The 15,162-nt window shown below is 45.7% G+C and overlaps 2 protein-coding genes across 4 annotated transcripts in view; one reads left to right on the top strand and one right to left on the bottom strand.

The window, feature by feature from the left end:
* Positions 1-1,300: 1,300 nt before the first annotated feature.
* ANKRD40 (ankyrin repeat domain 40) lies at positions 1,301-10,474 on the top strand. Of its 2 annotated transcripts, none has more exons than XM_075440932.1 (5): positions 1,301-1,437; positions 3,935-4,083; positions 5,190-5,645; positions 6,512-6,696; positions 8,004-10,474. In XM_075440932.1, the coding sequence occupies exons 1-5, from the start codon at positions 1,316-1,318 to the stop codon at positions 8,142-8,144; spliced, it is 1,053 nt and encodes a 350-aa protein (XP_075297047.1). In that variant the 5' UTR covers positions 1,301-1,315; the 3' UTR covers positions 8,145-10,474. The 2 variants fall into 2 exon arrangements, with proteins under 2 accessions (XP_075297047.1, XP_075297045.1); XM_075440930.1 differs by having other exon boundaries at positions 6,515-6,696.
* Positions 10,475-11,198: 724 nt separating this feature from the next.
* ABCC3 (ATP binding cassette subfamily C member 3) overlaps positions 11,199-15,162 on the bottom strand; it is a 51,010-nt gene continuing 47,046 nt past the window's right edge. For both annotated transcript variants that reach the window (XM_075440694.1, XM_075440693.1), the window contains 4 exons: positions 14,070-14,228; positions 13,527-13,693; positions 12,297-12,491; positions 11,199-11,612 (listed from right to left, as the gene is read on the bottom strand). In XM_075440694.1, coding sequence (XP_075296809.1) covers positions 11,504-11,612; positions 12,297-12,491; positions 13,527-13,693; positions 14,070-14,228 — 630 coding nt within the window. In that variant the 3' untranslated portion in view covers positions 11,199-11,503. The remainder of the gene's footprint in view (positions 11,613-12,296; positions 12,492-13,526; positions 13,694-14,069; positions 14,229-15,162) is intronic.

Here is a 15,162-nt window from a genome sequence, read left to right on the forward strand (position 1 = left end):
GGTTTCCGTTCAGAGCTCTGCCCGTAGCACCTCCAGCACGCAGCGCTCTGCGGCACCACGAGGTCCTGCCAAGCTTTGCGATTTTAGAGTGATTTAACAACCCGCTGGAACAGTGTCGGTGACATCAATGTAACACAACTTGTACGAATTTTCAGTCTTCGCACCATAGGGCCGGGGTCTGGGGGCGGGATGGGGGCCGGTGTTTGCTTTGGGAAACGGCCACAACGGGGCTGTGGGTCAGCTTCTTCGCGTTGCTCCAGCTGCATCAGGAAAGCAATCGGGTACACCGGAGCTGAACGACCGCAGATTTCCCCAGTGTGGTTGCACCAAGCAGGCTAGAAGAGAACTGGCCAGCTGTCTGCCTGGAGTTTGAGATTATTAGTTTGACTTTTTATAGCTGGGAAATTTTTACCAACTTTATTTTTACCAATTTCTCCTGTAACCTGGGCTAGGGCAAACCCACAACGACCAAACCCAGCTTTTCAAAGCGAATCATGCACATTACAGGAATTACCTGTAATCTGTCCAGCTGATTTGCGGGCAGACGTTGATTTTTTTTTTTTTCTAGGGATGAACTGATTTTGCTGAGAATGTACAAAGACGACGAGAATTTCTTAGAGCAGCTGCACGATGCCAGAGCCTGCAAGAACACAGGAGACCCCGTGTCCCTCCCAGCCCAAGATGTTCAGCCTGGAGAAGAGAAGGCTCCGGGATGACCTTAGAGCAGCTGCCAGTGCCTGGAGGGGCCGACAGGAAGGATGGAGAGGGGCTTTGCACAAGGGTATGTAGTGATAGGACAAGGGGGAATGGCTGTAAACTAAAAGAGGGCAGATTTAGCTTAGATATTAGGAAGAAATTCTTCCCCATGAGGGGGCAAAACACTGGCCCAGGCTGCCCAGAGAAGCTGTGGCTGCCCCCTCCCTGGCAGTGCTCAAGGCCAGGTTGGATGGAGCTCTGAGCACCCTGGTCTGGTGGAAGATGTCCCTGCTCATGGCAGGGGGTTGGAACCAGATGAGCTTTAAGGTCCCTTCCAACCCAAACCATTCTGTGATCCCACGATCACGCAGCTCCCGGTGCAGCAGAGAACGCCCCGCGGGCCCGCCTGCGCCCGGCCGGCGGCCGGAACTCCATGCCTGGGCCGCGGTGTCACCGGCAATAGAGTCCCCCAGCGGCGCGCGGCCCGGAGCCCGGCCGGGGCAGCACCGGGCGCCGCGCCCGCCGTTCGCTCCCGGGGCCGGCTGGGAGATCTCGGGGCGGGGGGGGGGGGGGGATGAGAGCTCGGCCCGGCGCGGAGGCGGGCGGGGGCCCCGGCGAGATGGCGGAGCGGGAGCGGCAGGAGCGGCTGCGGGAGGCGGCGGCGCTGGGGGACGCGGAGGAGGTGCGGCGGCTGGTGGAGCTGGGGGTCGGCCTCAACTCCCAGAACGAAGTGAACGGCTGGTGAGGCGCCGTGCGGGGGGGGGGGGGGGGGCTCCGCGGGCTGCCCGGGGCTGCGGCACCCCTCCACGTGAGGTGAAAATGGGGTTCAAAACCTAAACCCGCGACTTTCCGGTAGCAGCCAGCCGCAGAGCTGTCCCTGTGCCCCCGCACACAGAGTGTCTGGGGTAGGGGTCCCGGCTCGGCGCTGCTGGAGACTCGGCCACGAGCTCAGCTCAGCCCGCGTGTCCCCTGCTGCGTGGGGCTCGGAGTTGCGATCGAAAAGAGGAAGAGTAAAACCAGGCGAGGAGCGAGGCTGCTGAAGTTTGGTCGGCAGCTTTGAGGAGCGTGGGACCGGGCAGCCTGGGGTTCAGAGCGCGGTGATTAAAATTAGAACTCGTGAGAATTTAGGGCAACTGATTCGTAAGATGTGGAGTGATCTTACTGTGCGAGACAAACAGCCGCTGCCACGCCACGGAGTTTGTATCCAGAACTGGAACTGATGAAAGAAAACTGTCATAAAGTGTAACTAATTTTTAAAATAATGACCGGTCATATTTAACTGTGGCAGTAAGTGGATCTTCACTGTTATTTAAGTTTGCTTGTAGAATTTAAATTTCTCCAGTGCCCTTCTCAGTGTCCCCGACGCTAAGGGGTGCCGAGTGTTTAGGTTTTGATGCCCGTGGGGTAGCTGGTACCCGCCTGCATGAGCCCACGCGAGACGGCCGGGCTGGATCCCCCAGCGAGGCGAAGCTCTCGAGGATCACACCCCTTCTCTACAGACTCAGCCTGCGGTTTTGCACTTGAAGCAAACACGGCCACACTGGCTGCGCTTCCCCCCCCAGCTTTGGTCCAAAGCAGTTTGTGACCTGGCAGCGCGCTGCTTCTCAGTTCGTGCAGGCCCTTCACGCTCATTGCACGTGGAGATAATTGTGAGGAGTCCAGAAAACGCTGCACAGAAAAACTGAGCCAACCTGGTCTGAGTTTCACGGAGCTTGTCTCGGATTCTGTGGGCTCTTTGGCGTTAACAATTCAGGAATACTCTGCTGACAAAATACTTTTATCCCATTCAAAAATGGCACTTTCTACATAGCCCAACCTTGGTGAGAGAATGCAGGATTTTACTCTGTTGTTAGCAATATCACCTCCGAGACACGGATTGTGTAGCACCCTTCCTAGGATAGTCTATGAAGAAAAACAATATATATACGTACACTTATATTCATGCCTCTACAATTAGCTCTAATTCTACATAACCTCGTGCTGCAGTGACTACTGACTAGTATGAAGAAATTGTAGAATTGAGCCTTTTCTTTCTGGTAAGAGAGCTTTAGTTAACTCGGAATGTAGAACAATGAACGAGGTTTTGCAAGTGGCCTTGTCTTCTCTTGGTTTTATCTGATTTGTGTCCCTCCAAAGGCTAGATCATTTCCTTTCTCCCTTACACTCTTTTACACAGCAGAAGTTAAAAGAACAGAATTTTGTATACAAAGTTGGGGTTATTGGTAGCGATGTGACTTTGCAGTCCAATGACCGTGCCTCTTAAAAAGTGGAAAAAGCTTTTTGGAGCTGGACTTTCAACTGAAATTTCCCCCCCTTATAGGTTTGTTATTTATCTCTGTTTTATTTTATTTAATTATTAACAAACAAACAGACTTGGAGAAGAGTTCTGTTCATCTTTCCAAAGAGGTTCCTTCAACTGGAGCTAGATAATTAAAAGATAAAAGCTGGAGAAAGGTCAAACATCACTAGAACCTGGGATAGGGAAAAATGGTAAGACTGTACAGCGAGTTATATGTGTGAGTCTACTTAAAGTCCCTAATGCTAGGCACTAAATAAGCTCAGTAGCTTTTAGGATGTTTCTTTATTAGTCCCTCTAGGTCAGCAACTGCAAATAATAATTAGAACAAATAGAGAAGCGGTTAGTTCTGTGCAGCGGTTGCGGATTGCAGAATACCAGTTGTCTGCAGATCAGAGCTGGGGAGTTGCTGGTGCAGCAAATAGCACCTGGGCAAAGAACTGTGCGTACAGACTCTGCTTACAGTATTTTAAATATCATTTACTTTCCAAAAAGTGCAAGTCATTGTGCTGACAGCATTCATCAAAGAGCAGAAATAGCATCCTAGGGAAGTATCTCCGTTAGCTCACATATACCCGGACAAGTATTTTAAGTACAGCTTATTCTTTCAAGGATGAAAATAGCATACGCAAGCCTTCTTTTTACATTTATTTTTCTAGAAAAGTTAGTAGCCTAATAAATGACAAATGGAAAAGATCTTGCACTTTGAAAATACTATTGTGGTAACTTGGTATCAAGAGCATCAGCGCAAGGGAGAACTACATCAGCAGGTGTCACTGCAGGCTCCAGAACCAGTGCAAACTTCCAAGGAAGACTGCAGTTAAAACCTTGTTCTGTTAGACACGCATTCGGTCTTGTTCTTCTGATAGGCAGCGGGGACAAGTGGACATCAATCTGCCATAATTTACTATTTCAAACAGTGTTAACATTTTCCATGTGCAGGACTTGTTTGCACTGGGCATGTAAACGGAACCATGCGCCAGTGGTGGCTTACCTGCTGCACGCCGGTGCCGACAAGGAGATCCTCACCAAGAAGGGCGAAAGGCCGGCCCAGCTGACGTCAAAGAGCGAGATAAGGAAGATGCTGGGAGGTAAACCTGTTGGCTGTGCGGTAGGGTCGTCACAGAGCGTAGTTGTAAAAGGCTGTTTAAAGCCCCTATGTTCCAGTCCTTGTTTTGAATGTGAAGATACCGTGCTTGGGTTTTAGCAGTAACTCTGACTTGGTTTCTGGAGTGTTTACTTGGTAAGAAAAGAGGATTACCAGCAAATGCCACATGCAGCTAGCCAAACTTTTTTCTAAACACTGAAAAATTACGACAACCGTATTGTGAAAAATGCCACGATTAAACCAGTGACAGACAGATGCAGCTTCGTTTTTTCAAAAGGGCAACAGGAGAAAATCTCTCGAATTTGCATGAAGCCCTTGAGCAACACCTAATTTTCCTGATGTTCTATGGAGCTTAGACACTGTTAAATAAATGGACAATTAGCAGCCCAGAGAAACAGCTCATTAAAGGACATTTGTAGAGCATTTTTATCGTCTTTTGTAACTGTTGGAGCGGAGTTGGCTTTGCTGCTAGAGGTGGTAAGTAATTTGAAATGTGCTTGATTAACAACGTCTTTCCTCCCCTTTGCATTCCCTTGTCTGTTTTTGTTTTCGTTATTGTCTCCCAGCTGTTGACTTGGTAATGTTTCAGCTCTCCCAGTACTGCGTGTTCTTTTCCCTTTATCCCCCACCTTAATATCGAACAACATACTACCCTTTGTTTTTCATTGCCTTATACATCATGAAGACGGTAGCGTTGTGCCACCAGAGACCATGTTACAACATGCTGCCTACGGATTGACCCAAACCAAGAGTGCTGCAGTGTTTAGAAGGAACTAGCACCCCCAGAATTACTGGAGTCAGACTCTGCTTTTGTGTTTGCTGCATTGCAACACCTGAGCACGGTTCTGTTTACTGTAGGAAAAAGGCATAGTGCTTCCTGCTTCAGCAGGAGGGTTGGACTAGATGACCCACAGAGGGCCCTTCCAACCCCTACTATTCTGTGATTCTTGATTCATCTTTTAGCCTGTGATGCTTTTGACACTCCATGCCCTCCCCATGAAAAGAAAAACCACCCCACAGTGCAATAGCAATACTTCTTTTTTTCCCCTCAGATCAGCCTTGGAGCATGTTGTGTTGTTTGTTTTACAGTCGAAGACGATGAACTCCCAGACTTAACGAAAGATTCAGACCTGCCAATCATCCCTAACTATCTGGCTAACCCACCCTTCCCTTATGTTTATAACACCGCGAGCGACAGCACTGCAGATCCCGCCGTGAACGGGAGTATCTCACGCTTGGAATCGCAAGACGCCGACTGTTCCTCCTCGCCCGACGTGGAGACTCACGCACGTGCCCCATGGCGGCACGGGAACGCGGCGGCCGGCGCCACGCCATCACTGCCCGGAGCCTGCACCGCGCCGCCGCGCGCAAAGCCCGTCCTGCAGAGAGGTCCGCTCTACCAGGGCTCCGTGTCTTGGGGCAGAACCCCCCCACCGCCCGTCGGACCCGATCAGTCCCTACCCCAGGAGAACGGCTCCTGCGTGGGGCCTGTGCCAGCGTTCCAGCCCGTTTTCTTCACAGGAGCTTTTCCACTTAATATGCAAGGTAACAGTAACAGTCTCTTCTCGCTTTGTCTTAGGACTTCTGTCACCTTGGACAGTGAAAGTGGACTAACCAGGGTTACAGGTATTCACTCCGCTTCTAGAGGTTTTTCAGGTTCCTGGGCTTAGGCATTCCGGAAACAGCTGAAGGGAATTAAAGAGGCAGATATCTTTTTTCTGCTGGCATTGTTATTAAAATATTGATGAAAACATTCACCATTTGTCTCAAATGCTATGCAAGCATACAGACACCAGGGTGATCCAGTTCTCTAAACAGCATATTCCAAGCTTCAAATAAAGCCTGTGAGTAGGCAGCCAGTGAGCTCAGGAGAGAACCTCACACGGCTCCACCTGCAGACCCGAGCCTGGAGGTGAACAGTTACAGGATCTGCCACTTGTGTGGGTAAATTTTGCCAGCCCAAAGAGGGAAATCTGGAATTTCAGTTTCAGTTCAGAATTTCATTCTTGAAGTAAAAGATGTTCGGATGCCATGAGTTAGCAATGAGAAGTTAACTGAGGACTAAGAGAATGGAAAAACAATAAAAGCCATCTTGGATTGCTCAGGAAATGGATAACCAGTATAATCTGCTTTTAAGTTAGCTTAAATCCAGCAAGATGAGTACTCACGCAAAGGTTTATACATGCCTACGCACACACTGTATTAGATTTGTAATGATTTTTTCGTATAGATTGATGAAAGTCAATCTAATGAACACTGTGGTCATACAAGTCCAGTTGTTTGCTTTCGGAGGGTTCTTGTATTGCTACAAATTATACAAACAAGGTTAATAGAACATAGAAACATGTGGAAGTTAGATCTTTTACAATTCCTTTATACATCTGCCTGTTCATGTACCTTTTTATTTCCAGTAGAACTGGTGCTTAAAGTTAGAATACAAAACCCTAATCTTCGAGAAAATGACTTCATTGAAATTGAACTGGACAGACAAGAGCTGACCTATAAGGAACTGCTCCGAGTGAGTTGCCATGAGCTGGGTGTTAACCCTGAGCACGTCCAGAAGATCAGAAAATTACCAAACACAATGTTAAGAAAGGTAAGAACTCTAAATGTTGAAGTGCAGTAACTTATAAAAAAGATTTTTAGGTTACCATTAAAAAGGAATAATTTGTCGGTCACCTGCGTAGGCCCATGTTGCCAAAAAACCACCCCACATAAACTTCCCTTCAGCTTCCAGCACTCAGCAGTTGGTTTTAGTTTTGGGTTGTTTTTTTTTTTTAGTAAAAAGATTCTCAAGTTTCTTGATCATTTCCTTTCATAAACATTTGGTGTTGAGCCCAATTAGTATCCAATTTCTCTACTACATTCTTAAATTCTGTGGAACACCACCCCACTGTGACCTGTCGTCAGCACCTGAAAGGCCCGCAGTACTCAGCGGAGCTTTGCTAGTTCAGCAGGGGCCGCGTGCAGCCTGCTGGGACACGGGAAAGGTGTCAGAACTAGCTGCAGGGCAGGCGTCGGAATGGAACGGCCTTCTCCCTTCAGTGACACTGACCTGTGCAGCAAACAGAGAGCGCGCCTGCTGACCTGTTCTGCTGATCCCTTTCGCGCTCGGATCCCTCTAGAGCACTGTTGGCATCAGTCGTGGAGCAACCTGATTAGGACTGGACTAACAGACTTCACTGTACGGCATCTTCACTGACTACAAGATGACTTCTTCTTTGTTAGTCGAGAAGTGCGGGGGAAAAAAAAAAGACATAAGTGATTCTGTCCCTTGCCAGCATAAGTTGCTGTTGAAAGGACTGTTTTTATTTCCAGCTGTAATTACTTCAGGCTCTCTGGGTAGGACTGCAGGACACTTACTGTTCCTTGAGGTGACATAAAACCAATTCTATTTAATGCCGTGTAGCAGCAGAGTACTGCTGCAGAGGGGAGCGGAGCTTGAGCCTGCGCTGGGAGGGTGTTCTCCATGGCTCTCCCAAGACCCTGCCTGAGCCAGCGCCGCGAGGGTGCTGTGGGCGGCTCCAGAGCAAGCCACACGCGGGACCTTCCTGGGTAGAGGCAAGAATCGATTCATGAGCTTCTAATAATTACCAAGGGGGGAAAAAAAGAGGAGTCGGGGGTGGCATGCAGCAGGTCTTCACAAGTGTTACTCCACTAATCACTTGCACTCACCGTCAGTCTTGCATTCCTTATAAAAATAGACTTAAGTGAGGAGCTGAGTAGGGTCCCAGAATAAATACAAAATGCAACAGGGTGTCCGCTTTCCAGTTTACTGTAAAGAATTGTCAAGTTTATGGATAAATACATATCTTGCGTTACTATGAGCCTATTATTTTAACTTACCTCTGTAAAACTGAACAGACGGTTTATCACCTAACAACTTATTGTATTTATTTAAAGGACAAAGATGTTGCAAGGCTGCAGGATTTCCAAGAACTGGAGCTTGTTCTAACAGTAAGCGACAAAAACTTATTTTTGAGAGCCCCAACGCTTTCTGAACAGAGTGGTTATAACAAGAAGGCATCAGAACTGACATATTAATTGTTTAAAGAATAAAACAAAAGATTTGTATCTCTTATCTAAAAGTACGTTTGAAATACAGTATCTATAAGGGCTAATGATGCTAAAAAATTCTATTTTGTTAACCTTGAAATAAACTAAAGTTGTTATGCACAGTTACAGCCTGTAGTTAATCTAAGAGTAATGACTCCAATATGAAAGTAGCTTAATGCCAGGGAAATATTGGTAGAACTGTCTGTTAATGCAACACTTTTCCTTACAAAAAGATAATCTTGAAATACTGCAGAGTTAGCAGCTCTCAGGGAAAGGCTTACCTTAAACTGTGTGCTATAAAATAGCAGAGGCACTTCAGCTAAAGAACCTGCCACGAAACCCATTTAATATTTGTTCTGAGTCCATTACTGTTAACGTTCACTTTTTAGATCATGGATTTTAAGTCATATCTTTCTTAGAGGGAAAAAAAACAGAAGGGTTTAAATCTGTGGAAGAAGCACAAAACTATGGCTAGTTGAAATGCTGTCAAGTGACTTATTACCTGTGATTTCTTAATCCCCCTTTACACTTCTCCCTATTTCTCAGGTTGAAAATAAAAAGTGATAGTAATTATCCAAATCATAATTATGCTCTCAACCAAAATCCCTTTTATTGTTGTCTGTCAATATATAGTATTGACGTGTGCAATTTAAAATACTATTTTTTGTTACTGTATTGAAAACACATTTCTTCAATGCTGCTTTAACTTCCCCTTTTAAAAGCACAAAAATTGTAATTTTATTTTCCTTTTACCTCTGCATTCCTGTTGCCTGTGTAAAAAGAAACTAGTGAAATGCCCAGGGTTTTCTGGGCTGGTATTCAATCTTGATGTTCCTATGCAATGTATTTTCTTTTTTTTCCAATGACTTGCGTTTACTTGCATTGTTTACTGAAAAAAATCACTTTTCTTGTTGCTTAAAACTCAGAATTAGACTACTTTGTGATGAAAATCTGGAATAAATAAATTGAAAAGTATTTAAGAGCTGCACTTTATCTATTTTATTAGGATTTTTAGTATTTACTCAGTCATCTCCATTTGACGAAGGCTGCCAGAACAGAACTCTAACTGTACAAGCATGTAGTACGAATTAGCTGAATGAACTAGAGTCAGAGATGTAACAGGCAAACAGGAGACACCAAACTGGACTGAATTACCCTCTGGTTCTTCCTCTTCCCCCTCCCTTCCCCCCAGTCTCTTCACAAACTACAGCAACCAAAAGATTTTACGGTCTCGTTGTCTAAGAATTCACAGCCCACGTTAGCTGTGCAGCGTACAGTAGTAGCGTGCCGAGCAGGGAGCCGCCCAGCCTAGCTGGGGGACCTGCTGAGGCCAGGACTGCGTCGTAAGCCGGTGCCGCTCCAGATGCCTTCCTCAGACTGGAGCTGGGCATCCACCACGGCCGTGGCTCCTTTCCGGAGGCTGTGGCAGCGGAAGGCGTTCGTTCCTCCCCTGCAGTCAGAGCAGCCGGCTGTATTGCAGCTCACAGAATAGGAACTGGGACCCCGATTTACCGGGACCCCAACGTACCGGCGCGCTCTCCTCCTCCTCCAGTGAGTAGTCCTTTGTGCCAAGGGCAGCAGCTCCGCGGGAGCGCCCGAGCACAGGAGAGGGAGCCCGCTCCCAGGCGGCCCTGCAGTTGGATGGCCAGGGTTCCCCTGGAAGCACAGATCCACGCAGACGCCCAAACTGCCCGTCTGCCAGTTATCTAGGCTGAAGTTAGTCTCCCAGGGCTAACAGGAGAACGTTTTGGCACAACAAAATAACCTCTTCGGGGAGGTGCTGGAGGCCACGTTGTCCGAGTCATTGGCAATATCTGTTTGTTTGTTTACACCAAATTGGTGGTGGTATACCAACTTCTGTATAATGGAATCATCAAATTGTTATTCCTCGTGTCACACTGTTGCATTCTCCCTGGCAGGCAGAACAGAGGGGGTTTCGGCACCGGCTGTCTAAACCCCAGCTAAATCCATGAAGGTCCCAGGCTTAACCAGTCAGACCTACTAGAGAAAAGCCCAGCTGCTGGGTTGATGACTTCCTTGCTAAACTGATGTCTCGCCTAGATGCTGATCGCCATCTATGCATTCCGAGGAATATTTTTATACCTTATGCAGTTTATACACAGAAGATACTATTAACACTCCTAACAATCTCACCAGTGTATAATCCTTACATCACTGTGTATGATTAATAATTCATTACTTTGTGCTCTGCTATATGAAGTGTTAATGTCAAATGACTGCTTGGCTGCAGATTCTTGTTTCTATTTAAGAAGTATCATTTGTAACAATTAATAAATGATTATTTTTGTCTTCTCAAAGTTTTTCTGAACTTTACTTGTGGAAAAACATTGGAACTTTCACTTGCCAGGGAGGTTTCTAGAGTGCTTGGTGTTAGCGAACAACTAAAGCAAAAGACGTTCTACCAGATTCTGGCAGCAAATATTTAAACACAGTACTCTTATCTGAGGAGGTTTAGTTATCATAATAAGGCAGATATTTCTTTCTGCAAAAGAAATCACACATTATTTCAGGTGATTAGGTGTTGAGTGAGATAGATTACACATCTGCTCGGCACGCACGTTCAGCTTAGGTGGAGACTTACTCATAGTGACTTCATACATGAGAGAGATACAGCAAAATTATAACACTTCTGTGCCAGTCATGTCCCTGCAGGCTTATGGAGAGTCTACTAAATTGATAGAAATTGTGTAGTTAATGATTTACGTTAAGCCATCTGTAGGTTTAGTTTTAAATACATTACTCATATTTCTTGCTCTGAAGAGGAATTTTGTAATGCGCAAGTTGCCCTGGGCAGGGACGCCAAAGGTCCTGGGGCAGCTCGCAGCCCTGAAGCTGTAGCATTCAGCTCCCGTGTCCTGGGGGGAATACTGAAAGGAACAGGTTGGAACCAGTCGGAGATTACACATTATTTCACTGTTTTTTCAGCTGAGTCATTGCTTAATTGGGCCTGTCATTCCACTGCAATACCAACGAATCCTTATGCAGAAAACACACGAAACCAGGTGTATTTTGTACCATTAATATAATTTACTAATTATAAATCTGAATGCAGTACATACTGCCCTGCAATGCATACATTTTCTTGGCAGAATGTTTGACATTCTTTGGAAAAAAGGCATATAATAAAATATAGAAAATATTTAAAAATATAAAATTCACTTTCTGGTCCTTATAATTGTAAAATGTTCACATATCACAAGTTTAGTCCACTACAAAAATTGTTTTGTAAATTACAGTACATTCACAAGTCACTTTTGTGGCAAGTCAGTAATATTTAAAAAAAAACAAACCAACCACAACCAAAAATCCAAGGAAAGGGCTTCTTTTCATGCTAGTCCAGCATCTTTGGCCATATTGTAGAATATACCCTTGGATGCTATAAGGCGTGCAGGTGTATCGAACTCAGCTATGGTTCCATTGTCTAGAACGAGAACCCTGCGCAAAACAAAAGGCAGCGGTGGGGGAGAAGCCATGTCAGAGGATTCCTCGCAAGAAATGCGACAGCCCTTTTTGTGACCAAGCAAACTGCTCTAATCTTTGCCTTGCCTTTGTTGTACTCAGTTATTTGCACACGTTGAAATACAACAGGTGATAAACGTTCTCTCTGAATTGCCTTTTGAGGTAAAAAGGTACAGGACAGTCACTGTCTCCCAGGAGTAATAAGGCGAGGGGGGGCAGACACACAAAAAAACCCCAAACCAGGTGTCATACCAGTAGTTCTGGAATTGAAAATAGAATACCAGAAGGCCAAGGAGATAAAAGCTCATGAAGTATAGTAATATATTTTAAAGTAATTAATATGACATGATGTCAGTGTAAAAGTTACGGCAGCTGCTAGTTAAAAAAGGATCCATAAACTTGCTGACAGTGCCATTAATGCAGCTGGGCAGTGTCTCTCGCACAGCTCTGGTTCGTGACTATAGAGCCTGTTTCTTACGCCCACAGAAGCAAAGTCAGGTCTGGATATTCTAGGATTATATGGCTTAAACATCATTGCTTACATGCAACCTGACAAGAGCAGCAGTGTGACTATCTGGAGACAAACCAGGCCCTTTTAAGTGCTGCTTCACATACTGAGTAAACCAGTGAGGCCCCTCCCCCCCATTAAGAGATTTTTACCTTGTGTAATCCATAATTGTGTTCAGCCTGTGTGCTATTGTCAGCACCGTGCAGTCTTCAAACTGCGTCCTAATGGTCATCTGGATAAGGTCATCTGTTTCGAGGTCGATCGCCGCTGTCGCTTCGTCAAGGATCAAGACTCTCGTCTTGCGAAGCAGGGCTCTTGCCAGACAGACCAGCTGTCTTTGGCCAACGCTGCCAACAGAGACAGGGCTTTCACAACGCAGCCCCACTGCCCTGAGCTCTCCACTGCTCAGAGTCACTTGTGCTGGAGCAGATCACTCACCAGGTGAAGTCACCGAACAAAAAAATGAGTATTTAGCCAACAGTCCAGTCTGTGAGCCCTAGAGCTAACAAATGCACATCGCAGCAGCACCCAGCTAGCTTTAGCATATGTGTTCACTTCCTGCCTGACCCAGTGCTGACAGAGCCACCAAATGCCCCCTTTCTACCACTGTGACAAAGCCAGGGAAACTAATGATTACAGTGCTTCTGCCCGAGTTTTCAGAAACACACACAGTTGTAACAACACTGAGCATCTGCAAACTTACAAAATAAAAAGACTAGAAGAGAAGAGGTGGGGAAAAAACAGTTCTAAGGCTGCAAGTCCTTTCCACCACTCCCCCCCCAAATCTCTGGGCAGCCCACACTTCCTCCCCTGCCACAAACACACCCCAGACACAGACTCTGAGAATCTCTGCGGGCTGAGGACAGGGCTGAACATTCATCACATACACAACCTGGTTACACCACGGTCTCAGACACCAATGCAGCATATCAAAGCACGGCATTTCATCATCCCCATTCACTTCCTCAAGGGTCTTCCAAATAATAATGGAAAATACACACTGCTAAAGTGTCGGTTTAGGCAGAGGACTCTTATTCAGCACAACAGATATGTTACCATGGCATTTCCCTTCCCTACCAAACCACATCTAAGGGACTGCCTATTCCTGATACCAGTAAAGAAAGAAGTCTCAGGATGACAGGGTAAGACCGGATTTTGGTTTGGGAGAAGTCCTTCCCAGCAGCAAAGAAGAACTGGATCATTTGTGGCAGAGGCAGAACAGCAGGCAAATGTTTGAGCCTCACTGGTTTTCTTGAAACAGGAGTAAGTGGCTAAATCATTTCAGACACAACAGACTACAGTGTAAACCTGTGCTCAGGTGTTACTCACTGTTACAGCAGAATGAAAGCTCGGTGTATGTTTCTAGTTCAAGCATTTCTTACCTAAGATTTTCTCCACCTTCTGAGCATTCAAAGTCCAACATGGATGGCTGACCGCTGACAAACTGCTTCAGATGAGACAGTTCAAGAGCTTTCCATATTTCTTCATCTGAATACTTATTAAATGGATCCAGGTTCATCCTCAATGTTCCAGAAAAGAGAACAGGATCCTGGATACGAAACCAACTTTCATTAGACAAGTGCTTTAGCTGTTTTAAGTACAGATATTAGGAGTTACTGCTTTGAAGTCTCCATTGTACTGCAGGTAGGCCACCTCCCAATCCCACCCACTCTGAAAATACATTACATTATACAGAGTTAAAACTCAAGTTCCAACTGTAAAGATGGTTTATCCTAAATCCTGTTTTATCACCCAGCATCAGCTTATAAGGTGGCAGGACAGGACTACTTTAAGTATAAACAGATTGTTTTTCTGAAACAATTTTCTGAGTGTAACAAAGCATTTCCCTCTGTGGATAAACCATTATTTATGGTTTGCTAAGCTGTTAGAGATCCTTCCTTTATTGCAATACACAGAAACAGTACCTGAGGAATAATTGTTAGCCTCGATCGAAGGTCATGGAGACCAACCTCTGAAATATTCACACCATCGATTCTAATCTCCCCTTTTACAGCTTCCAGGATCCTAAAGAGACAGAGGGTCATGGAGGACTTCCCTGCTCCGGTTCTTCCAACAATTCCAATCTACAACAAATTGCAGGTTTAACAACAAAGCACATAGTCAAAACCAAAACAAAATCCAACCAAAAAAGCCCGAAACAAACCCCTAAGATTCCTCTAAGAGGTTCGACGCAAGATCTGAATCTAAGAAAGAATGTAACCATCCTTCCCTAGAAACTCGTGTCATACGTTGTAATGTATATATTGCCATTCCTGTAATTTGAATGATATTGCATATAAATATGTTCATAGGCCTACAGCCACCTGACATAAGTTTGGGTGATTAGCTGAAGTACCCACGTTAAGAGTTCAGTCACTCAAGGACGAGAAATAAAGGCTTCTCAGAGGGCAATTCAGACTTTATGGCAAGCACGTGTATCTCAGCTCCAGGAGGCAGTTGCCATCCTGTCTGCTCAGTATAAGGTAACTCTTCTCTTTTAATAACAGCCTGTTAACTGAAGGACTTTCCCAGGCTAATTGTTCTGTCACGAGCATGCAAAACCCAGAACTTCCAATTGAAGCATGAAGAAACGAATCTCCCAGAACAAAGATAATTTCCTGATTAAGGAAGCAAAGAATGTAATTTCTTTCCACGCCAAAAATTTCACAGGGAAAGACAGAATGGAAAAAGCTGGAATTTCTTCTCCCATCTCCACTGTTTCAGAAAAGCACTTTCACCACTGAATTTTTGTCACTTATGCTGGTGTCTCCTACATGGTGTATGGTAGCCTGTTGCCAGCCTGACTTGGGAAGTCCAGAAAGCCCTGTGCAATTGGTCCTACTGGTGTCAGCCTGGAGCACGCTGACGCACTGACAGCATGGCTGTCACTGCTGGCTCCTGCAATGCCAGCTTGAGCGGGTCTCCACCACTGCTGCAAGCGTGCTTTTAGCCCCTGTCCTCTACTCCATGGTTGACAACAGAGCCCAGAGCACAGTTCTAGCAAAGACAAACAGCTGG

Source organism: Opisthocomus hoazin, chromosome 21, assembly GCF_030867145.1.
Source record: "Opisthocomus hoazin isolate bOpiHoa1 chromosome 21, bOpiHoa1.hap1, whole genome shotgun sequence".
NCBI classification, from domain to species: domain Eukaryota; kingdom Metazoa; phylum Chordata; class Aves; order Opisthocomiformes; family Opisthocomidae; genus Opisthocomus; species Opisthocomus hoazin.

What these genes read in the sequence shown, in the direction of transcription:
- ANKRD40 (XM_075440932.1), top strand. Translation starts at nt 1,316, where the DNA reads ATGGCGGAGCGGGAGCGGCAGGAGCGGCTGCGGGAGGCGGCGGCGCTG. An exon ending in TTTTCCACTTAATATGCAAG is followed by an intron (nt 5,646 to 6,511) that starts GTAACAGTAACA and finishes TTTTATTTCCAG; the next exon opens with TAGAACTGGTGCTTAAAGTT. An exon ending in CAAACACAATGTTAAGAAAG is followed by an intron (nt 6,697 to 8,003) that starts GTAAGAACTCTA and finishes ATTTATTTAAAG; the next exon opens with GACAAAGATGTTGCAAGGCT.